Raw genomic sequence first — 25,585 nt, forward strand, 5'->3', positions numbered from 1 at the left:
ATCCGCCCACCCTAGTTTGCAGCCTCTCCTTGCAAGCCATGATATTATCCATGCATGGTTTCCCTGACTAAGGGATTTCATCAACATCATCATCATGTAATGGTACTTGTGTAAAAGTGGGAGGGTGCAAATTAACAGCAAGTCCCTCCTGAAGGTTCCCTGAAGACAAACTGCTGTCATTAAAGGTGTGCAGTCAGAGAGGACAGGAGGGATCCAGTATGATCAGTCAGCACTTGCACGCCAGGGGCGTGGCAGCCTCGACCGGCCTGGCGGTATGTGCCATACTCATCATGCAGGCTGGAGAACCTCAGGGTCCGGTAGTGGGCGCCGACTTATCCACTTGGATGGACAAAGCGCTCCAAGGTGCTGCAGTGCACGCCGGAGTGTGCCTCTTCAGCGGGGTGACAATCCTCCTGTTGACCGCCACTTACAGGCTGCTTTTCTGCCCGCTGGAGCTCCTCAAGGCGCCCGAGGATGTGGGATACATCGTGGAGGACGGCCGCTCCAAGGCGCGCACCGCCAACGACGTGCGCCGCCGGAGGAAGACTGGAGAGCTGCCTCCGGTTTACCCTAACGGGTGGTACCGAGTTATGGACTCCCACATGCTGCGGAAAGGAGAAGTCAAAGATGTAACGATGCTTGGTAGGTAAAGATGCATTCAAATATGATACAGGCACGTCTTAAAAATGTACAATATCATGAAAAAGTTCAATGTTTTTGGGCACTCATTTCAGAAAGTGAAGGTATACAACAGGGGTGTCCAAACTTTTTTCAGCGAGGGCCAAATTCTGAAAACTGAAAGGATGCAAGGGCCATGATATTTTATAAAGCAACACGAGCACACGATGTGCTATGCACAGTACTACAAGAAAAACTGCATCTCAGCTTTGGATTATCATTAGTATGACCTTCAGTCTATACTCTTTCCCCCCCCACCGCATTTTTCCTCCCAAATATTTCAACTGTCTTCTTAAATAATCTTCATAATTTTTGTTTTCGTAATATTCTGACTTTATTAGAATTTTTTAAAATATTTTTTTTTATATTTCAGCTCTGTCCTATTAATATAACATGATTTTTCCTCATAATATTTAAGTTTAATTTAATAAAATTGCAACTTTAAATTTTTTTAATATTATGACAAACTAAAATGACAGCTGTTTTTTTTTTTTTGCATATCTGCTGTTTATTTAAATTTCCAACTATTTAAACTTTTCACTCATGTTCTTGTAAATGTTTTTGTTGTAATTATGACTTTATTGTCATCATATTTTCACTTTGTTCTCTGAACATTCTATGCTTTTCCACAACCTAATTTTCATGACAGCATGATTTGTTGTTTTTGTTTGATTCTCGTCGTATGACGTCTTGAAAAAAATAACTCCTTTTCATCTTTAATATTTCAACTTTATGCTACTAAAATTTGTAATTTTTCGCACAATATTATGACGTTATTCTCATAAAATTAGAACTTTTTTTCCTTAATATTTTGACTTTATTCTTGTGACATTATTGCTGATTTTTAAATTTTTGCTATTGCGTTTTTTAAATTATATTTTTAGAATGTGCCGCTGGCCAACAAAAAAACAGCCAAGGTCCACAAATGGCCCCCGGGCCGCACTTTGGCCGCCCCTGCAGACAATAACACATACAGCGTAATATTTCAATACTTCCAAGTGCAGATAAGATTACAAGGTTTATAGTGTGCGTAAAGCACTTCCAGTCCTGTCTTGCGCACTGCCGCTTCCATCTTGTTTTGTCCTTCTTCCCCGCTCAGTTTGAAACCCTTTCTTAAATTTAGAACAAATAAATTAGAGACTAACGAGTTAGCGCACTAGCATGCTATGCTTAGAGCTGTAACCGTCTCTTTTGTCCCTGCAGTGATCCTGTAGCCTACGCATTAGCAATGTGGTGTAAACAAAGAATAATAGGAGTGTCAAGGTGACTATGAGTGTTATTTCAGGTTTACAAGGCTCTAATAATAGTAAAAAAACGTATTTACAAAGTCGTTAACAGGTTTTCTATGCTGTAACTACGATAATATTCCATTTATTAATATTGAATACTACGAAAATTCACTACACGGTCGGGTCTAGAACTAATTAACGCGATAAAAGAGGGACAACTGTATCATCATTCACACTAGCGATGCCATCGTTCACAGCCTGATTGACTTCTGACTGCCTTCTTCCAGCGAGACAGATTTTCTCTACACGAGAAATGTTTTCACGTTTAGTTAGTTTCGTGTTTTAATCTCGCGAGCTGTCGTGACACCCCTGTTTGTAGCCCATGTCTAGGATTCGTCTATACCTCGTGGTTCGTGTTACGCTGACGCCAGCCTCCGTCCACTCCTGTGAAGCTCCCCCAAATTCTTTTGGATGTTCCTAGACAATCATCTCAAAGCTGTGGCTACTCCTTTCGCTGGTGCACCTTTTCCTTTCACTCAACTTTCTAAGAATACGCTTGGATACAGCACTCTGTGAACAACTAGCTGCTTTAGCAATGACCTTTTGTGGCTTACCCTCCTTGCGGAGGGTGTCAATGACTGTCTTCTGGACTTCTGCCAAGTCAGCAGTCTTCCCCGTGGTTGTGTAGCCTACTGACCCAGACTGAGAGACCATCTAAAGCAGGGGTGCTCATATACTTTTTCAGCCTGTGAGTTGCTTCAAATAGTTCCAAAGATCTACCTCCTACTATAAACATATAAAATATATTTATAAATATATTAATGTGGTATATATTTACTATATTTATGAATATGAATATTTATATACGTTGTACAAGTATATCAGGGGTGCATACACTTTTTCAACATGCAAGTTGACATGATCTATCGCTTATTCTTACCAAAACACATATAACATTAATATTTCACATTAACAGCTTCAAGGTTTACAGGTAATAAAGGTAGTTCAATAAAATAATAATAATAATAATCAATAATCATTCAGTAATTCACAATTCAATTAAACACGGCAATAATTACACATAATTCCTCGGTGGTTGTGTATATAATCTGAGTATTATGTCAGTCAAAATAGCTACGTAGCGTTCAAGTGTAGAAAACACACATTTCCATAGTGGAGTTCAGGAAAGAAAGCAAAGCCATCAAACAAGTCACTTTTTTTGTCCATAACAAACCGTTACAAATGAACGGCTAGCTTTTGTAATAGATACAGGCTGATATAACGCTGAGTTAGTTTATCCGTAATCAGAATAATAAAGATGAAAGTTGCATCTCTGTGTGTACCTTGAGACGTCTGTTCACCACTTAATCTTTGCCACGGGGGAGCACCAGCGAATCAGGAGGGGAGCTTAATGTCAGCTGACCGATGTTACAGTATATTACATCTACAAAGTGACTTTTATGCGATCGACCCACACCACCTTTGTGATCGATAATGGACACCCCTGATCTAAAGGCTCAGGAAACCTTTGCTGGTGTTTTGAGCTAATTAGCTCATTAAGGTGACTTTCCAGTATTGAACTTTTTCACATTATTGTAATTTTCTGAGACAGTGAAATTTGGGTTTTCATGATCTGAAAGCCATAATTAGGATAGATGTCAAAACTTACTTCTCTTGTGCTCACAAAATTTGCTGCTCCATATGGCAGACATTTTGCAAAAACAGATTTTTTGTTTCATTGGACAAAATCCCAACAAATCCCAGAAAATCCCAGGATGTCCTTTCCATGCATTTTAAATTAAAATGGGAAACACTTGAAATGCATTGCTGGGTCTTAGGAGACCATAGTAGGCTGTAGGCTGAAAATATTCTGCCATCATGACTCTGTATAACCTCTAAAGCTTATTAAGACTAATTAAAGTCTTGTAATTAAGTCTCGGATGAAGAGAGGAGGAATGTAGCCCAAAGTATCATATAAGTTGCAACCAGTCAGACCACAAACTTGTTTCAGGGCAGTGTTCCTCTGGACAAAATAACAATTGTTATTAAAATAAATAAGCACTTCACTTTAATTTAAATTCTATTGCTGGTTGGACGGATAAGGTATTTGTATATTTCTTGTGGCGTCATTTAACATATTTATTTATTCATTTCTGCAAATCAGGATTCAAATGCGGCCATGCAGTCAAAGTCACTCAGGTTCAAATATGTCTTTTTTGTAGTTTTTTGCCGTGTTTGTGTCAGTTTACTCCTAGTAAAGATGCTAAAATCAACCCAACGTAGGTCAATATGGCATGTTGTGCACTGCAAATTGGACCTTTGGTTTGGTTTACTTCAGTTCCTGCTATTATTTCCTGTTCTTGTCTTTTATTTTGTAACTGTTTCCTGTTTGTCATTGAATGCATTACCTTTACTCCTGTTAGAGGGCACTATTGTTTTATTTAACTCAGCCAGGGCTACTGCTAGTTTTCAGTTTGCTTGTTCACAAATGTTCCCTTTGTTGTATGTGTGACTTGCCTGTGTTGTGAGGATTCCCAAGCTTTCTGTGCACTCCGCTGCACCTCCTCAACATCCTATCCTCCTTTCAGCTTTGTGGTAGAGTGGACAACTCAAGTTAGTGTACTATCTAACATGCTAAGGGCCAGTAAACAAGGCAAGGGCAAGGCAAGGGCAAGGCAAGGCAAGTTTATTTATCGAGCACAATTCATACACAAGCTAATTCTAAGTGCTTTACAGACAAGAAGGGTAAAATCAATTCATAAAATCATTCCATAAAAACCTAAAATCATTCAAAATCATTACATACAGTTCCATAAATCCATCCATAACACAAACAAACTAAAAGATAACCCCGCGACCCTAAAAAGGAGAAGCGGTATAGAAAATGGATGGATGGATGGAGTGCAGATAAAATATTTTCAGTTGTCATATGCGCAGTTGAGGGTTGTCGCATTTTTCTGGAAGATTGTTCCAGTTTTTGGCAGCGTAAAACTGTAAAAACTGTATAAACAGCCTCACCGTGTTTATTCCCGACTCTGGGCACCCGCAGGAGACCACTCCCTGAGCTTCTCAGAGCTCGAAATGGTTTATGTGGCTCTAACATGTCACAGATGTACTGTACTTTGGCGCAGACTAGTACACAACAGAGCTATTTTAAAGTCTGTTCTCTGAGCAACAGGACTAATATGGTCATATTTCCCGGTTCTAGTCAGGGCTCGAGCAGCAGCATTCTGGATGTATTACAGCTGTTTTACTGCTCATTAAGAGAGCTCGGTGTGAAGGCCGTTACAGGAGTCTAGCTTGCTGGACACAAAGGCATGGATTAGTCTCTAAATCCCGCTTAGACAATAGTCCCTTGATTTTTTTTTAGGTGGTAAAAAGCTGGTGATGTTCTTTAATGTGGCTGTTAAAGTTCAGGTCTGAGTCCAGTATTACCCCAAGATTTATGAATGTGTTCATTTTACAGTGGTTGAATTATTTTTGCACCATATTTAGAATTTCTTAGAATTCCTGCATCATACCCTGACTGCAGTATATTTGATGTCCTCTGTGTGGCCACACATCATCTTCTAATCCTGAGGCAACATGATCACTGTAGGTCAGCCAAGTGTTGAGACCCAGATGAGTTACAGTGACGAGGCATAACTGAGCCTGAAAATACAGTCAATACAACTACCTTAATGGCAGTTATGCAAACACAGGAAAAATACTCCTTTTGCATACTGATTTCTATTGAAATGCGCTATTATAAAAAATTCTGTCTTTCCAAATGTAACAATGCCAAATTTGAAAGCGGTGTTGAATGGAGAGCTGCTGAGTCTCCCCACAGGGCAGCTATCTATCTGTGGCTTTAGGTTGTTGCGGGCGGGAGCCGAATAACGTCGTCTAATTTTCATATTTGGCCATGACGCAAAACTCCAGTGAAAATGGTGATTTTCAAAAACTCTGACTGAGTGTGTGGACAAAATGTAACATTTTGGTTTGTGTCAGAAATAAGACGTGTGACATTATCATGTTTTTAAACCTTATTTAACAACAGAACATAGTTATTGACTTACGGGTGTTGGTTTCATTTCGCACAGGTTACACACATGAGCGGTTGCATTAAAGTGTTTGTGAGGCCGAACAGGTAGCGTCATCCATCCATCCATCCATCCATCCATCCATTTTCTATACCGCTTATCCTCATTAGGGCATGCTGGAGCCTATCCCGGGTGACTTCGGGACAATTTATGGACAATTAACCTAACATGCATGTTTTTGGAATGTGGGAGGAAACTCCGGAGAACATTCAAACTCCAAACAGAAATGCCCAACGGAGATTCGAACCCAGGTCTTTCCGATCTCCAGACTGTGACTGTGTGGCTAACATGCTAACCACTAGAACACCGTGCGGCCAGGTAGCGTCATTTAAAAAAAAATAAATAATAATAAGGTCCCGCCAAATCTCAGTGGTGGTCCAAATGTATCTATTTATTTCAATGTATTTATTAGTAATCAATGTATGGATGTCACTTATGTTGCTTTTCTTATTTACTGGAGCTACTAGTGCAGTGTAATCGCTCGCCTTAAACGCCACACCTCTCCATCAGTGGTTATATTAATAATACCGATATGGCATACCATACATGCAATACATGGCATTGCATACCACTTGAATAGGTTGAATGAAATATGGTGAGCACCTTTGTTGGACTGTTGCCTCACTCTTTGTGGAGTGCTTGTGTGGGTTCCCTTCGGGTTCTCCAATTTCATCGCACATTGCACAAATGCTTGTTGCGTTAATTCATTGCTTCTGAAATAGTGGGGCTGACGCGGTGAACTGTCAGGGGGGCGTGAGAGGCACGGAGGATTTTCAATGTTCGCGCAGACCTGCCAACATGTTTGAATTTGTCGTACTCAGCATGCGATTTGACTCCTGAATACGCTTGTATGCTTCACTGCTCTCCATTTTGTTGCATTTCGCTGGTTTCAGTTTCGATTTCACTCTGTACAGTACAGATAAATAAATAGATTATCAGTTTCTCAATAGTATTTCAAATTGGCGGGGGCGCGAAAACATTTCTGTCCCCCAGTGGGGGCATGACAGAAAATCATTGAGAACTACTCGATTAATTAGAGACTCCAAGTTGTCCATATGTGTGATTGTGAGTGTGAATGTCTACACTGTATGTGCCCTGTGATTGACAGGGACAGACTCACTTCTGGGTCAGCTCCCTTGTGACCCTGAAAACTAGTCAGTATCTGGTTTGAACACCATACCGTATATGACAATCCAGAGCATCCCAGACATGCTCAATGGGTGTCATGGCCGGAGAGCATGCTGGCCATGCAGGAACTAGAATGCTTTTAGCTTCTAGGAATTGTGTGCAGATCCTTGCAACATGAGGTGATGCATGTGGATGAATGGCACAACAGCGGGCCTGCGGATCTCATCAGGGTATCTGTGCATTCAAAACGGCATCAAAAAAACGCACTCGTGTTACATATCCAGTGGCCCAGTGTAGTTTGCAGGTTCTCCCCGTGCGTAGATGCATCTCCGGGTACTCCGGTATCCTCCCACATTCCAAAAACATGCATGTTAGTTTAATTGGCGACTCTAAATTGTCCACAGGTATGAATGTGAGTGTTTGTCTATATGTGCCCTCCGACTGACTGGTGACCAGTCCAGGGTGTACCCCATCTATCGCCCAGAGTCAGCTGGGTGAGCTGGGTCAGCCTAGTGAGAATAAGTGGCTTGGATGGATATTTTGTATTACTATTGAGATGGTTTGCAGGTTGTCTAAATAAATGTGGTCTTAAAGAAACTTTGAAGATGCCTTATCCTTTATACTTTAGTCTATATACTGTAGATGCAAGTGATAATGGACTTGGACCTGTTGTCACTCAAAGAGGGGACTCGGGAAGAGAAGCGGTATCAGCCTAAATGGAACACTTGCATCGGCCCTTTTATTTTCTCTTTTTCAATGTCAAAATGACTGCGGTGAGAATGTCATTCAAACAATCAAAGCTAGTAACTTGATTGTTTCATTCTGCGAATTGCTTCTCTTACAGGTGAACAGCTGGCAGTGTTTCGAGGAGAAGATGGGAAGGCCTATGTTGTCGATGCCTACTGCCCTCACTTAGGTGCCAACCTGGCTGTGGGAGGACGTGTGGTGGGAAACTGCGTCGAGTGTCCGTTTCATGGATGGCAGTTTCGGGGAAACGATGGCAAATGTGAGAGGATACCTTACGCTGAAAAAGGTATTTCTTCCAATTGATGTTTGTTGTACATAATGCCGTTTGAAATTGAAATTGTACAGGAACTCATGCTTGACTTTTGCATCATATCTCTTGTAATAAAACAAATAAAAGAGGGACCCATTGGGATGTGGTATTACATGAAATTGATGGTGTGTTGTTTAATTTGTTAGGGGCGTCTATTCTGCCTTTCAGTGCCGGATTTTGCGAAGGTGAACACCTGGCCCAGCTGTGAAGTTAATGGTCAGATCCTGCTTTGGTTTCACTGTGATAGCGATGAGCCTCAGTGGACTGTCCCGGAGCAGCAGGAGATCACCAAGGGCGAGTGGGTCTATCGAGGAAGAACAGAACATTTCGTCAATGCGCACATACAGGTACGTCTTTGTGATGTTTACTCATTGCATTGAACCCCGCCTAAGTCCACGCCTCTCTGACTGAATGACTGACGTTGACATAAGTGGTTGTTGACATAATCAAAGCCAGACACATAAGGAGAATGGGCAATAGCAAAGCATTTTTGAACCTACGGCTACTTTTGTTGATCGGAGCTATCCAACATTTTCCTCCGTTTGCGTATATTTTTATTTACATTTTTCTGCTCATACATTTTATACTCTTATCTAGCATACCTACTGCGGTAATTCTATTCTATGTCCTGTTTTTGTACATGCGTAAATCTTATCTACCTGGTGGTTAACGATCTATAAAAAATTTAATGGGTGGATTTTTTGTTATATGCTGTGAGGGAAACCAGCTTAATATACCCTTGCCTTTATTTTGAAGCTCACTCTGTCCTGCAGCGGAAGTCACTGTGGTTTAATTTTGTGTAACTGGACAGTAGTTACATTGCTGTTTTTGAATCACGCTGCTGAGTGATGAGGATGTTAACAATAATATAACACGTTGACATTAACTGACCCATTTTTGATAAAAATGGGTCAAATATTATATGGATAAAAGTGGTCGAACATGTACTGTATATCGACGTCGCCTTAAGTAGGTACTCCTTCATCATAAGAGTAATAAGGTGGACCAGGACTTCATGAGTTGGTCCACATAGATGGGTTTTCAACATAAACGGGTCCGACTTAAGCAGGTCCCGCTGTGCTAAACACCCACCTTTCCACCGTACAGTATGTACTTGGGATTATTCAACTGTGTGTTGTAGATTACATGACATAGTTTGGAAATCTGAAGTGTCCAAACATTGTCTACCGAGGGCCAGATGTTGAAATACACACAACAGAGTTTATTATATTTTAATCAGGACAATCAATAAAAATGAAAACTCCCTGCAAAAGTTAGGTGCGTCCCATATTTTGTTCATCTTCACTTCCTCTGTGTATAATCACCATCTCTGTCTCAATACTTTTGTCCATTGGTGTTATTGTTGACTAATTTACCTCAACTTGCTAATGTTGTTGTCCTCCCAATTTTACTGCACATGTTCAATGACCTCCCAGTTGGGCTGTTGCATAGTTTCGATGCAAAGCTGGACAGTAAACCGCCGCATGAAGCTGTCGTTGTCACTCATTGTCACAGGAGATTCCTGAAAATGCAGCAGACATCTCTCACCTGTCTCACCTGCACACAGCAAGTATCGCCAGTGGAGCCGACCTGCGCTACACAAACAGCAAAACCTGGCAGTTTGTGCGACACGATTGGAAAGTATGTTTATTTATTTGAATTTCAATTTTCAAACTCTGTTCCAAGTGTTGAATTCATTGGTCATGCGAATTATTAATCTGTATAAACTACAGTATGTGTTAAATAGAGCATTTATCTAAATTACACTGTAAATGTGCGTGTGCATTTTATTCAAGGCTCAGTGGGCGCCAGAGTCCTTTCCCAACAACCACTGTTCGCAGATGCTGGTGAAGCATGCTCTTTACGTGTTTGGATGCCACTGGCCTGTGTTGGATCTCCATGTTGTTGCGAGACAGGTACAGGAAGCTTTCAAAGAAACAATATGTTAGACCTGTACATTTGACTTAAAGCTTGAAAATCATTTGTATGTTATATTGTCTGGGAAGTTTGCCATTTTTTTAAGCACTGGTTCGGGCACCGTTTCAAAAGTACCTATTTGGCACCGGCCTTGGATAATATGTAAATGATACCCAATTTTATTTGAGGTATGAAGTCTTTTTATATTATGTAATGTTTAATTGTGTCCACCCTTTACAATGATAGATAGATGTAATAACAAGCATGAATAACAAATACAGTCAAACCCGCCTCTGTTGCAATCTGCCCTTGCATCAATGTGTTACTTTTCAATGTGCCAAACTTTGTAGAGGTACGTGTCATGTTCTTGACATTTTCTTTGTTTCAGGTCGGGCCAGGAGTGGTGCTTATGCGGTTCGACCACAGGTTTTTGGGCAGTGGAGTTATTATGCAGGGCGTGACACCAGTGGAGCCCCTGTTGCAGTGTGTCTCGCATACAATTTTCTATCAGTCAAATATTCCCGCCCTGGTGCCTAAATTCTTCCTCAAAGCAGAATCCATTCAGGTGAAGCCCAGTTGCACACTCCACCTGGAATTGTCTTTCACTGTCACATCATTTTGACACAGAAATCAAAGCTGGACTGAACAGTCCACCGTTTCTAAAAACGCAATGAATAAAATGCAATGCATTGATTAAAAAAAGTATGTTTTACCATTGATAATACTAAGTTAATATACAAAAATAATGATGTAATTAGGGCTGTCAAAAATAACGCATTTATGGCAGTAACTCCATTCCATTCCATTCCATTTTCCTCCGCTTATCCGGGTCCGGGTCGCGGGGGCAGCAGTCTCAGTAGGGAAGCCCAGACTTCCCGGTCCCCGACCACCTCCTCCAGCTCCACCGGGAGGACACCAAGGCGTTCCCAGGCCAGCTGTGAGACATAATCCCTCCAGCGTGTCCTAGGTCTTCCCCGGGGCCTTCTCCCGGCTGGGCATGCCCGAAACACCTCACCAGGGAGGCGTCCGGGAGGCATCCGGACTAGATGCCCGAGCCACCTCAGCTGGCTCCTCTCGATGTGAAGGAGCAGCGGCTCTACTCTGAGCTCCTCCCAGATAACCGAGCTCCTCACCCTGTCTCTTAGGGTGAGTCCCGCTACCCTACGAAGAAAACTCATTTCAGCCGCTTGTATCCGCGATCTCGTTCTTTCGGTCATGACCCAAAGCTCATGACCATAGGTGAGGGTGGGAACATAGATCGAACGGTAAATTGAGAGCTTTGCCTTCCGGCTCAGCTCTCTCTTCACCACGATGGTCCGGTACAGCGACCGCATTACTGCAGACGCTGCGCCGATCCGCCTATCGACCTCACGCTCCAACCTTCCCTCACTCGTGAACAAGACCCCGAGATACTTGAACTCCTCCACCTGGGGCAGGACCTTATTCCCAACCCGGAGGGAGCAATCCACCCTTTTCCGACTGAGAACCATGGCCTCGGATTTGGAGGTGCTGAGTCTCATCCCAGAAGCTTCACACTCAGATGCAAACCGTCCCAGTAAACGCTGCAGGTCACAGCCCGATGAGGCCATCAGGACCACATCGTCTGCAAATAGCAGAGATGAGATCCTAGTGCCCCCGAACTGGACTCCCTCGACACCTTGGCTGCGCCTAGAAATTCTGTCCATGAAAATTATGAACAGAATCGGTGACAAAGGGCAGCCTTGGCGGAGGCCAACGTTCACCGGAAACAGGCTTGACTTACTACTGGCAATGCGAACCAGGCTCCTGCTCCGGTTGTACAAGGACTGAATGGCACGTAGTAGCGCGCCACCAATCCCATACTCCCGGAGCACCCCCCACAGGACACCGCGAGGGACACGGTCGAATGCCTTTTCTGGCAGTAACTCATTTATTTAATTAATTACGTAATTTTGGTGTGTAATTAACGCATGTGCACCAGAGCAAGCACACAGAGCGTCCCCACACCGTCACACAGAGTCTGACGCTCTTTTATAACTGAACCTGAACACATCAACAGCAGTACAATTCCAACACCAGATACTGTATGTCTCTCCAACGCACACGCGTCTCTAATCCGTTCATCCTCGGAACGACACTTCCTCATTCTCATTACAAGAATGCGAGATGCATTCAGGGACACTCCGAGCATCACAAAAACGGCTTTATAATGCGTGTGTGTAAATAAAGAGGAAGATAAAGAAAAACATGCAGTGGATGTTCTCATCACTCACTTCGTAACTCTTAATTCGGATGTACAATTTGCCACATTTAAGTATGCTGGAAAATACACTAAAAATAAGTACATTTTCCTTAAATTAGGTGATGTCATAACACGAAGTGTGATTCAAATGTTGTGCTATTAAAGAGACTAGTGGTAGACAAATAGATTTTTAAACTTGTGTGGTATCTTTTATCTTGATTGACACATTCAGTTCATTTGGAGTTAATACATAAAATATATAATAATACATACAATAATACATATAATCTAATAATACATAAAAATGGGCATATTTCAGACATAGTTGCTGATTGTGATCAATCATGATTAATTAATTTAAAAACTGTGATTAATCTGATTACAAATTTTAATCAGAATGAGATAACATATAAAAATATATTTTTCCGATATTTATGGTCTAATTTTAATAAATGAGGTGCATTCAGTCGCCCCCCTGTAAAAATGCATTTCGATGAATTTGTATTGGTAATGTTTTTTTTGTTTCGAGCATGCTTAACCCGTTACACTACATGTTTACATGCCCGGTACAACATGTCTGAAAAGGAGTAGGAAAAAGCAGAGCTTATTTAACCCTACCCATTTTCCATCTTTCAATTACGGCTCGTTGGTTCACTTCCTGTGTCGACATACCATTTTCTAACAGGGAGAGAAACAAGGACGTTTGGAGGACATGCAAGGATGTTTCGTTCGTGTTCTGTGGAGTGGCCAAACTACTCCAATATATGTTGCACTGTGCTTCCCATTCAGCTAATTAATTATGCACGGTTCATCATTAGAGTGGTTGAAAGTGGTCAACATTGCAAATTAATAGTCATTAGTTTGTCAGGATTACTTTAGACCTTTATTATGTAGAGATTTTTGGGAATATGTCACTACCACCAGAAGTACCACCACATTTTAAACACATTCAACCTGATGCTCGTCTGCTGGCAGATGAAGTAGTAAATCACGGAGCCACTGATTAAACCAAATGAAAGACAGTAATAAGGTTGAGTAAACCATGACTAAGCACTTTGCTGATAGGTAAAATTAGTTTGTGGCACGGGTGGGATTGATTCCTGTCAGTGTCGGCTTGTCATGATTCACTGGTATGTGGCATGAAGTTAATTACGTGGTTATTTTCCGAGTGTAATAATTACTTTCCGTCCTCCTAAGTACCGCCCTCTTTCTTTTGTCTGCTTAACAGCCACCAGCTTAGGAACTTGATCAGTATCTCTCTTTTTTATGCCAGTGACGTGCAGTCAGGGAAGGCAATGATGCAGAGCCTCAACCGTCATCATGAAAAAAAAAGAGTAATAATATAAAAAGAATTCATTATTTGTCCATTGAACTGTGTTTTGTTGTATTTTTTGTATGATTCCGATAGTTTCACACATTTATTAAGTAAAGATGGCAGAAATTACACATTTCCTGATCAAATACAGGACTTTCTACAGAATATGTAACATCTTTAATGTTAGTGTGACATCATTATTCTTGCTGATTGATCAATAAAATACTGAGAAATGTCATACGTACGGCGCTGCAGTACTCGCCTCATCCTGAAGGGGTGGGGGCGTGTGTGAGCTCTAAGGTGCTTGTTGCTGCTGTAATTCCATACAGAGGAAAAGCCAAGATGGAGGCTTCTAAAATGTATACAAACTAGACTTACAGTCAAAAGAGAAGGTGATCAGCCTTTTAGAAAAAAGCAACAGAGCTTATACTGGAGAAGGATAGGCACCTGGAGCACATATACAAATAAAGGTAAGACCACAAATAGCCAAAAATAATAAATAAATGGGACTCAGAAGCATTTTGAAAACAAACATAACAAACACGGCACTGCTTCGTGCCTCAGTTTATCATCCCATTTGTGACTGGTCTGTAATTTCTGTGGCTGTCTGCCGTTTCTTTGTTTGAAGTCCCGCCTTGCCTGCATTATTTTTGTGACAAGCGTGAGTTCTAAAGAAAGTCATTACTCAACATTAATGCGTGCGTCACTGCAGCATATAAAGCTAAATTTAGTTCAATACGTTTGAACTCTAACTCCCCAGTGTTTATAATCGTGCTGCAGTTTAGACACAGGAGGTAGATGGAGTGGGTGAATAGAAACACTAAATTTGTACGCTATCAAGCAGCGTTCTTCAGCACGCGGCACAAAAAAGTCCCGATCGTGATTCTACTTTTCAAAGGATAGTTTGGTCTCTGGGGAAAGATTCTTACCTAAGCAATTTTGGTGGAAATCAAAATACAGTCGTCACTCGGTACATCGCAGTTTGAACATAGCTCCCTCGCTCTATTGCGGTTTTTCAAAAATTAATTGATAAATGACCGCTGTTTCATGGTCGACTATGACCAATTATTAGTCAAAAAATATTGAAGTCATATGCAGTATTTTGGTCAATAGGCGTCAGTAATGTTACATTGATGAGACATTACAGTACAGTACCTTAGACACAACAGTGCATGGAGTCAGCCATGGCATGTCTGACATGATAGAGTGAAAAAGAGTTCTCCTCTCACCCTGTGTGGAAGTGGTACGATTTTGGCTTCTTACTTTGTCCTTTTTCCCCAATTGGAAAAACTAGTTAGCTCGGTAGCTTGCTATATACTATGAGCAGCCGCCATCTATATATAATTAAATATATGCTGTCGATGCAAAGAAAAAAATGTTGAGAATTTGTCTTGACGGTTAACACATCTGGGCGCAAGAATAAACGTGCCTCCCGTCCTTATTTTCCTCAGAACTTGCGCAACTTGCGGCGGGCATCGTAAAGCGCTTGGTTACATTAACAAGTGGTAAAACACAACACGGTGTAAACACACTCATACAGCCTGAGTCACACACACACAGCCGCACTAGCATGCTTTGCTAAACTAAGCTAGCTTCCATTCACACTCCGTAAGAGTGGAGTTTCTAAGGTTTTTTGCCACCGTCTGGTGGTGCAAACAGAGAGGCTTGGCTGCATCAGAGCCAAAATAAACCAGTTCTAAGTTCATCTCTTATCGGCCATCGGATTGAAAAAAAGGCAGATGCCAATATGTGTCAAAATGCCGAATACTGGCTGATAATTCGATCACTGTTTTTATTAAGCTGTTTGTTTTTCTAATGCCTGCCATCCAGAAAGTGACGATTACAAAGTGTCGCATGTGTAGTTTGTCTTTTGGAAGTGCTGTGATGTTTACGCAATTCATCTGCGTCTGTCCAGTTTGAGCGGGATGTGATGATCTGGAACAACAAGAGGTACATCTCCAAGCCTCTCCTGGTGAAGGAAGATTCTGCCATCCAGAAGCACAGACGGTGGTACAGTCAGTTCTACAGTGAGAACAGCCCCCGGCTCCAATATCAGCGTGACACTTTAGACTTTTGACCTTCATTTAACGTTAGGTCATCAACATTTACTGACACATTAAGCAAAGTGTGTGTAAAATATCAGGCCCTCCACTAGGAAACATTTGAAGGACAGCATTCAGTTAGTTTGCATTTAACCACAGACTGTGAAAGTGCTATGCGTGTGTTTAGTGGTTAGTTACTGAGACAATCTCTAGAAATTCTTACTATGCTTTGGAGCCTGAATAAAGCACTCTTAACGCGCTGCTGCAACCTTATCGAAATGCACATGAGGACAGATTATGTCCACGTAACATGGGGGGGTTCAAGTTGAAAAGCAATACAATTCCCCATGATTAAGCATTACTGGTGTGACGCCGGACTTGAATGTGCATGTGGCCTGCTGAAACAATGTCCTGAATTTAAAATGTCTTCTACTTTCAAAATACAGTGTAATTATTTATACGTATGCATCCAAACCTGCTGCTGCATGTGGCATAGCTAACCATCTCAACACCACGTCTAAGTGAACAGCAACTTATTCCACATGTCTTACAAGACTCATATCAGTGTCTAAGTCTCAGTGTTGAGCAAAATTATTGAAAAAAAAAATGCAATGATGTGAAAATCCCCAGATAAAAGCTCCACAATATATTGTGTTTTTTTTTTTTCTTTTAACTTTTATAGTTGACAAATCAACCAGAATAAAGTTTTTTGTTCGGGGTTCAAATAATGGTTTTGTGTTTTTAATTTTTAAATGAACATAATATCAATATGGGCCAATAGTGACACATTTTTGTCACATATACTTTGACTCATTAATGAAAGAAAATGTAAATAAATATATATGAATAATACATAGATTCAAATAGAGCATAAGTAATAATAATAAATCGTCCATCCATCCATTTTCTATGCCACTTGTCCTCACTGGGGTCAAGGAGGAATGCTGGAGCCTATCCCAGCTGAGTTCGGGTGAGAGGCGGGGTACACCCAATGTAGCAGTTTTAAATAGTTGTAAAACTGAAAGCAAAACATAAGTGTATTTATCCGCATTCATTTTGTAACTCCGCTGTCAGATAAAGTATCTTTTTTCACCACAGTACCATCTGCTGGATTGAGTAGAGCACTGCACGTTTTACTCCAAAATCTCAATTGATTGAGAAAATACACCGACTTTGAAAGAAGGCGCGAAGAGAAACGATGTCTTTTCGAAGCAAAGCGAGCAGAGAAGCAAATAGGCGAGTGTGACTCGGTCACACTGCAACATCAGGACAGCTGTGAGGAGAATGGCAGAGCGACAGACAAACGGTGACAGATGGGCTAACCAAAAGACATCTGTTCCGTAAAGTAGGACTTGGCAGGGAGGCCTCATCCTCACCGCAGTGGAAGTGTCAGGAGTTTGTGTTGCCACATGAGTTGGCACGTGTGCCCCATATGCAGCGAGGTCTTTGATTCGCACGGAGGGCACAGTGTCACCTTCCTGAGCTGCAACCAGGCGCTGCAGTGCCCTTTATGGCCACAGATGACTGCATTACCATAGTCGGCCTGCAGGAGGAGTTGTAGAGTTGTTAAGAACCTGGAGCTATTTGCTATCGTTGATCATGGCACTGAACTTCAAGTTTGAGCCTTCCTTTCAGTTCTGTGATCTTGCTTGTGTGCAACCACACACAGTTTATTGACTGTATATTATTAGAGTTCATGCACATTTCCTTAAATCTTATGTTCTGGAAGTATGAAGTATGAATTCTGCTGTCTCCCAAAAAAATCCTAAATGAAAATATCTGCAGCAGGACAATGATCCAAAACACACCAGCAAGTCCACCTCTGAATGGATGAAGAAAAACTAAATGAAGACTTTGGAGTGGCCTAGTCAAAGTCCTGACCTGAATCCTATTGAGATGCTGTGGCATGACCTTAAAAAGGCGCTTCATGCTGAAAAAGCCTCCAGTGTGGCTGAAGATGAGTGGGCCAAAATTCTTCCACAGCGCTCAAGAGACTCATTGCAAGTTATTGCAAAGGCTTGATTGCAGTTGTTGCTGTTAAGGGTGGCCCAACCAGTTATTAGGTTGAGGGGGACTTTTTCACACAGGATTTTTCTCCTTTAATAAAAAGTTTCATTTAAAAACTGCATTTTGTGTTCAGTTGTGCTGTCATTGACTAATATTTCTGATCATCTGAGACATTTAAGTGTGACAAACATACAAAAAAAAAAAAAAAAAATCAGGAAGTTGGCAAACATTTTTTACATCACTGTAAGTACCAGTCAAATGTTTGGAAACACTTTTGCATAGTATTGAATGGGAAAGCGTCTACAAAGTAAATGTATTGTATTTTCAGAAAAAAAAAACATCCTGCTTGTCGGGTTTACATTATCCGAACCAACATTTCAACATTTTCTTGTTACGTAACACCTTCTTGCTCTTCCCCCCCACTTTAGCTCTTTTTTTTTTTAGTAGTGATTGTATTTTTGGAATGGCCCCCATGACGCACTTAGGACAAAAAAAAGTGTCCAAAGTGCTAAGTGTTGAAGTACCATGCTCGTGAAGTACCAGCACTAGAATTTCCTTCTGGACCAATAAAGAATCTTCCTAACTCATTCTTACTTGACCTCTCTTTGCCTGCTTTTGTGTAAATCCATCCACACAATGACCTTGAATCGTTGCTCTTCTTGCTTTCTGGGTCATAGTCAATAGAAGCTCAGGTGCACTCGGTTATTATTAGCAGCATCTTGATTATTTTTTGTAGTGCACATAAATACGTCAACAACCTTTGTTTATGCCAGTGACAGTAGTTGTATGCACTATTTTATAGAGACCTCTTTCTTGACTGTTACCCAACATATAAATATTTAACTAAAAGTGTGCTTATTTTGTACGTGTTCCATTTGAGTGCACTTCTTGGTTCATCTATTTTCAAACATATTGTTGTTGTCTGATGTTGGAACCATCCTGATACAAGACAGTAGATGATCAAATCGGCAATGTACAGCACATATCGTGCTGCTCAGGAACCCATGAGGTTATGTGTGGTGTGCCTCAAGGTTCAATTTTAGGTCCAGTTCTTTATAATGTATATACATTGTGCTTTCACTTACTGTGACTGCAGAGCCAGTTGATACCCTTTTTAAATGTATTCTAGATGTAAAATCACGGATGACAGTGTATTTCCTGCAGCTCAACCAGGACAAAACAGAGTTATTTGTCCTGAAGGCCAGACGGACAAAGAGCTAACTTTAAACATTCACATTGTGTCAAGAATGTGGCCAGTCTTGTTGACTCTGATTTTAATTTTAGTCCGTAAATCAAGAATAGAACAAAAATTACCAGCTGAAGAATATAGCCAGGCAAAAAGAAAACACTTCAAAGTTACAACTTCTCCAAAACTCAGCAGCACGAGTGTTGCCAATGACCAGAAGGCAGGAGTACACTACACCTGTTTTAAGGTCGCTGAATTGGCTTCCTGTGCATTTTAAAATGTTGTTATTAGCTTGTAAGTATTTTAATGGTCTTGGGCCTTCTTATCTATCTGATTAATGTTATGTTTTGAGCCATCGTGTACCCTAAGGGCCTTTTTGTGGTTCCAACTGTCCACACAAATACCTACGTTGAAGCCTCGTTGTGTCACTATGGTCCACGTCTTTGGAGCAGGCTGTCGGGTGCTCTGTTTACTTTTACCCGTGAAGATATTTATAATGTTTTCTCTTGATGTACCCCAGGCTGAAAACATAGCTTCGGGGAATTGGTGTTATGTGTGTGTGTCCATGTTTACTGTGTTTGTATTGTCTGCGTGTGCGTGAGTGAGCTTGGACATGTCAGGAAAGATTTGATTGTAAAGCACTATGTGTTTCATATTTAACGTATGAAAGGTGTTTGAAAGGTGTATGAAAAGTTTGATTTGATTCTGTGTAGTTTCTTTGGGTGGCTTTCAGCACCTCACAAGTATCCTGAATTATTATATTTGGATACCACTGCACACCTCCCGACAAATACATTCCCATGTGTGTTCTTTGACTTTGATGAACAACACTGCTGGGTCTCACTCCGTGCTTATATTCTTGAGATCCAGTTCTTATTCTTTGTAGATTTTACCACAATGCCTAACGGATAACAGGCCTCTCTAATTTGACACAAAATATTGATGCATATTGATCAGTCCGTTCAGCCCCCACTGTTTTTTTTCCAGCATGTGTTGCTGCTGCAACCTAAAATCCAGAGAAGACTGTGTGGTGTACAGCACGAATATGTCAGTTCAGCAAGAGGAGAGTCTTTTTCGTGTGGTACAGACATCTATGATTTATGCAGGGACTTCACATAACATGAGAATCACATCAGTAGAAACAGGACCGCGTTCATTTCACAGCCATCTTCAGCTCTGTCCATGTTAACATGCAGGCAAGAGGGAGGCGTGCTTTGCCCTTGCTGTTCGATCATATAACATCAGCTACATGTCACTGGCCTCCAACCATGACGGACAACCCGTGCAAAATGCCTCTTGATGCATCGCAGAGATATTCACGGAACAACTCAACCGTGGCATTCAGCTTTGGCACGTTCACATTAAACTAACGTGAAGTGAAAAACACTGCGCATGATGCACACACATGCATGTTGCACACACAAGCTGGAAGCACGCAAAGCGTTCGGATGTGCTTAGATGTGAAATGTAAAGCGGTTGACTTCCACTGTAGGTGTTTTGAACTCTTGAATTAAAAGGCATTACATGTGCACATTGTAGTACTCTTCAGAAAGCCTGTGGAGTTGTTGGACTGGTCCGCTCCCATCACCAGCGTGTATGTTGCTGTCGTCATAGGACGATTATCATACAGCTGTTGTTTTGCCCATTTTCTGTCCCTATAAGACCATTTTCACATGAACACGGATATTTTCTATATTATATTTTTCTCTCCGGTGTCAAAAAAATCTTCATCCACAAAGTGGCGTTTTAAAACTGTCCACACAAATACGCATTCACAAGCTGTTATGCGCATGCCAAAGTCATGGCGGCGCTGCAGCCATGGACTCTTAAAGGGATAGCTCGCGTTTTTTGACATGAAGTCAGTATTGTAGTTCATAAACAGCGACTTATCCCCCACTTGGTCTCCAGTTCTGGTCAGATTTCTGTGATGAAGAACGTAGTTCCGATTAGTTGCTGGGGACAATTAAGTAAAGAGTTTGGCTTCTCAAAACAATATGCGTTCAAAAGATTAATACTTGCAATACTTGCAAAAATGCCTTCTCAAAAAACTCAAACCTCACGTGAATGTGACGAAGACACTTGCATCTTCTTCCGCTGTGGAACACATACGTAAACAAGATGGCTGTGGCGCTCCGTCGCAGAAGTAGATGCGAGCGTCTGGGCCACATACAAAAGAATGCACAGTGTGCTGGAATACAGCGGGAGACAAATATAACGCAGAGCGTTTTGTGAGGTCTGATTTTTTTGACAAGGCATTTTTGTTACGTATCTTTTGAACGCATATTGTTTTGAGAAGCCAAACTCTTTACTCAATGGTCCCCAGCAACTAATCGGAACTACGTTCTTCATCACAGTAGTCTGACCAGAACTGGCCTTAGGAGACCGGTTGGGGGGTGATCCCACCAAAAAATCCCACCAGCTAGAGGTCCGAACCTGTCTTGTCCCAAATTGCCATAGGTGGGAGTGTTGTAGCCATTTTAGAAAGCAAAACAGCAGCAAATGCGTCCCCCGAAGACCGTATCGCCGCCTTTGTTCGTCATTGTAAAGCGTATGTTTACTCTAAAACACACAAAAACTCATTTCAGTGTGCTTAAAACCAGCAATGTAATATTTGCCGTTGCACACATTAAATTATACTTACTGGTGTGGAAATGAGGGCACATAATTGTTACGTCATCTGTCGACAACAAGCCAAAAGCTGCGTCTTTGCCGTCCACAGCTGGAGTTTTCGAAAATCTTCACCCTGGCCTCAAGTTTCCAAAAGCTCCTTTTTTAAAGACAAAAACCTACATTTGCGTATAGATGAAAGGCCAAAACGCATAGAAACAAATCTGTATTCTTGTGAACACACCTAAGTCACTCACACCCTCTATCCTGTTGCCTTCTCTTTCTTAACTCAAGTGCTGAGGGAGGGCTCCGTTCCATACAGATTCCTCTCTATATTCTCTGTCTCCTTTCCTCCGTCACTAAAAGCTTGTTCATGTGGGGTTCAGTTGGTTGTCTTTAAGCATAAGGAGCATGCTTCTTGACCTGCTGCTTGTGATAAGTGCCTTGAGATTACTTCTGTTGTGAATTGGCGCTATGTAAATAAAATTGATTTGACTGGACTTGATAAGTACTCTGTTACTCGCCCCTAGATATGGGTTCAGCAACCACTCAGTGATGCTGTGAGTGTGAGGGTGAATGGTTGTTTGTCTATACCATATGGAATAGACTCCAGCTCCCCGTCATCCTGGAAAAGATAAGTGGAAGAGCATGGATGAATGGATATTCACCCTAATGCAAAAGAAACCTTGTCTACTCAATGGTGAGTGCCTTTTTTTAACAATCCCCCACACCCGACCGCAATAAATTAGTTTCTGCAATATAGTATTCAGTGTCAATAATTGGAATATTTTTGTAGTTCGAGCATAGAAAACCTGCTTATGATGTTCTAAATATGTTTTTACATTATTAGAGCCCTTTAGACATGAAATAACACACCTATAGTCACCTTTACACTCCTATTATGCATTGTATACAACACATTGCGCAACTCTTCTGCCGCAGGGACTCGAGATGGCCACTAGCTAGCAAGCTAACAAGCTAGTGAGCTAACCAGTTCACACAAAGCTAAGCTGTGAATGTTGTTTTCAGGTAGTGAGGCATACATTGGCCTAAATTGGCTTGGTTTTAGCATCTTTAATACACAAAATGGATTAAATGCCCCTCGCAGAAAAAAGTTTGGACACCTATGCCTTAAGAGATGGAAATAGACGAGTACGCATCCCTTTTTCTTTCTGTGCACAGTCTGTTGAGTCAGCTTGATGTTTTGTGTCATTACTGCCGCCTGGTGACCAGAATACTACATATCACTTGTATTTCAATATGTTTTAACTAATAATAGACACAGTCTACCAGGAAACAATGATCATTTATTAATTACTGTATTTTCCAGACTATAAGTCGCTATGGAGTATAAGTCGCACCAGTCAAAAATGCACAATGAAGAAGAAAAAAACATATATAAGTTGCACTGGAATATAAATAGCATTTTTTGAGGGAAATTTATTTTATAAAGTCAGAGACCAAGAACAGCATTTAAGTCGCATAAGTCGCATTTTTGGGGGAAAATTTATTTTATAAAATAAGAGACCAAGAACCAACATTTAATCTTGAAAGGAAGTTATAGTAATAACAATAAAATGGAGAACAACAGGCTAAATAAGCATCTGTTAACATAACATGAATAGGTGGTATGTTAACGTAACATATTAACAGTTATTCAGATAACTATAGCCTAAACAACATAACACAACTAGTTTACTTGCATCTTGTAATCTGCACAACATGATTTTCTTTTGGGGGGCATTTGTGTTCCGTCTTTCTCAGTTGTCTTTGTAAGTTGATGTTTACATTGTCCATTTTCAGTGGTGCAGGAGTGATAGGAGTAGCAGATACTGGCACATAAGCCTAGAGCGCCCTCTCGTGGCTGTCAGTGTGGAAAAAATCATACAGTGTAATATAAGATGCTCCGGAGTATAAGTCGCAGGACCAGCCAAACCATGAAAAAAAGTGTGACTTATAGTCCGGAAAATACTGTAGTTAATTTCTCAAAAAATGCGATATTGCAAGGGAGGACTGTATGTTGAAAATGCATTTTAGCAAATCACTGTCCGATGAAACGCATCTGCAGTATCTGTAAAACTACAACCTTTTCTTTGTCTTTCAGATAATTTTTTTTTTTAAGTCTGTGTATGTAATTTTAAAAGTAAAAATGGCTGCACGCTCAGTTGCCTGTGCTTATTTTGTGCTTTAGTCTCCCTGAATTCTTGTAGCAAACTTATATAATGGTTGGAGAGCGGGTTGGTCCAGTCTTATTGATGTGTGAGTGGGTGGGAATGGAAGCTGAGGAAGGCTTCTTTATAACAAGGAGCCAGCTGAGGCACTGCGGCGTTGTCTACTAAGTGTTGCTGCAGTGACATAGAGGAGGGAAGGTAATTATTGGATGCCCTGCTCACCCCAAAAGCGTGTGAATGCTGAGACAGTCAAACATTCACAGTATTTGTATTTCAATACTAGACAAGACGAGTTTATGGGCAGAAATGATATGGCACTGAAATGCTGTAGCATAGGTAATACTGTATTGTATTGTGTTGTTTTCAGCTGTTGGTTTGTTCATTTGTGTGTTTGTTCGCAAGTAAGCAAATTTACACAAAAAAGTATGGCACAGTTTGTTTTTTTTGGATGCATGGCTCAGGTGCATAACAAGAATGACATTTTAGTGCACATCATACTTCAATAGTGGGCATACAGTACACCTTTATTTTCTGTTGTCTCATATTGTTGTCAGTCATGGAACAATTTATCCGCTCAGTTGTGCTTGAAATGGATGGATAATAGTTACTACACTACTGTATATCTGTTATCCGTATGTACAGTATGGATTTACGATCTAGAGTAGTCCGTGTACAGCTTGGAGAGCAGTGTAGGTTAACTACCCACTGAAAATGAGTCACCACGGATATTGCAGTCTACTGTGGGGTTTTTGTTTCCATGATGCTGTGGTTCGTGGTGGTGACATTAACAAAATGTGGGAAGAGAGTATGTATAAATAACAACAACTTGAACCGAATTGAACTACATTTTCACTGGAGAAATGAGACAAATTAAGTTTAAGACCAGTTAGCGCACAGCTTTCAGATGATGAATGGTGATTTGCTCGTCCTCGTGATTAATTCATCAGCTCCTTGCAACGCCAACAGCCACCAGTGTGTTGTGTGATTTATAATTCAGCACACTGTTTGATGATTTTTTTTTTTTTTTATCCTCGCCTCCTCTTCAAAACACCTTTTTAAGCGGCAGCGTTTGTTGATAATAATACCGTATGCTTGTAATAAACCCCATCGTGGCCCGGCGCTCAGTCCCCTCAGGTGAAAAAAACAAAAAAAAACATAATTTGACTGTTAATAATTGAAATAAAAGAATAAATGTCTGTCTGCCTGTGACTGCTTCCGTCATCTGAGAGAGATGAAGAGAGAGATTCTTGTTTCCAAGGTAACCGTGAGGTTGCTTCAGCTCCAGGATCTAGCAGTAAGGTTACTCCTAACAGTTATTTGAACGCTCAAAGCTCAAACCAGAGCTCATCTGCCACCAAATCCTGCCTACTGTCTTGTGTGCACATACACACTCATGATTAGGGACACAAGTTGCGTGTGACAGTAAGCGTGTGACAGCTGGTAAGATGGATGGCACTGACTTGCTGTGTGATTAATGGCCTGTCCACTTTGGGCTCCATATTATGGAGAGTGCTGCACAGTAAAAGCACACTGGCGAGGCAATTGGCAGGGAAATTTCACATCAAACTCGTGTCCACACTCAACTCTGACCAGAGATCTATTATAGAGGGATAAACTCTCACCCCTTCTTCTCGCCTTCTGCTTTAAAGCCTCAGAAAAATGGAGTACAATCCTCTGTCACAAGGGTGATACCCTCCAAATACGTTGTTTTGTAACCTAACAGTTAGTGTTAGACACTTTGTATGAATGGAGGCTCTGTGTGACAGTATTCAGTTGCGTTAATTCCTCCAGGGACCATTTTCGACTCACAGCTCTTTTATTTTTAATTAAATGATATAATTAATCTATTATTAATGCAATATATTATTAGATAGTACACAAATTTGCTTCGTCTGCTTTCACACAAAGCTAAGCTGTGGATGTTGTTTTCAGGTAGTGAGGCATA

The 25,585-nt window shown here is 41.1% G+C and overlaps 1 protein-coding gene across 2 annotated transcripts; it reads left to right on the forward strand.

Moving 5' to 3' along the window:
- The first annotated feature begins 214 nt into the window (after positions 1 to 214).
- Positions 215 to 18,425, forward strand: zgc:92275 (cholesterol 7-desaturase nvd). 2 transcript variants are annotated; one of them, XM_054757149.1, is made up of 7 exons: positions 215 to 642; positions 7,962 to 8,150; positions 8,343 to 8,521; positions 9,690 to 9,815; positions 9,971 to 10,090; positions 10,480 to 10,656; positions 15,543 to 18,425. In XM_054757149.1, exons 1-7 carry the CDS (start codon positions 219 to 221, stop codon positions 15,702 to 15,704), a joined length of 1,377 nt encoding a protein of 458 aa, XP_054613124.1. In that variant the 5' UTR covers positions 215 to 218; the 3' UTR covers positions 15,705 to 18,425. The 2 variants fall into 2 exon arrangements, 1 of the variants encoding a protein (XP_054613124.1); XR_008566518.1 differs by lacking the exons at positions 215 to 642; positions 7,962 to 8,150; positions 8,343 to 8,521; ... (1 more) ...; positions 9,971 to 10,090; positions 10,480 to 10,656 and adding an exon at positions 13,948 to 14,097 and having other exon boundaries at positions 15,543 to 15,689.
- The last annotated feature ends 7,160 nt before the right edge of the window (positions 18,426 to 25,585 follow it).

This window comes from Dunckerocampus dactyliophorus, chromosome 17, assembly GCF_027744805.1.
Source record: "Dunckerocampus dactyliophorus isolate RoL2022-P2 chromosome 17, RoL_Ddac_1.1, whole genome shotgun sequence".
In the NCBI taxonomy this organism is placed as follows: Eukaryota; Metazoa; Chordata; class Actinopteri; order Syngnathiformes; family Syngnathidae; genus Dunckerocampus; species Dunckerocampus dactyliophorus.

Coding starts and splice junctions, on each gene's coding strand:
- zgc:92275 (XM_054757149.1), top strand. CDS start 219: ATGATCAGTCAGCACTTGCACGCCAGGGGCGTGGCAGCCTCGACCGGC. Junction 643..7,961: donor CAAAGATGTAACGATGCTTG/GTAGGTAAAGAT, acceptor CTTCTCTTACAG/GTGAACAGCTGGCAGTGTTT. Junction 8,151..8,342: donor GATACCTTACGCTGAAAAAG/GTATTTCTTCCA, acceptor TCTGCCTTTCAG/TGCCGGATTTTGCGAAGGTG.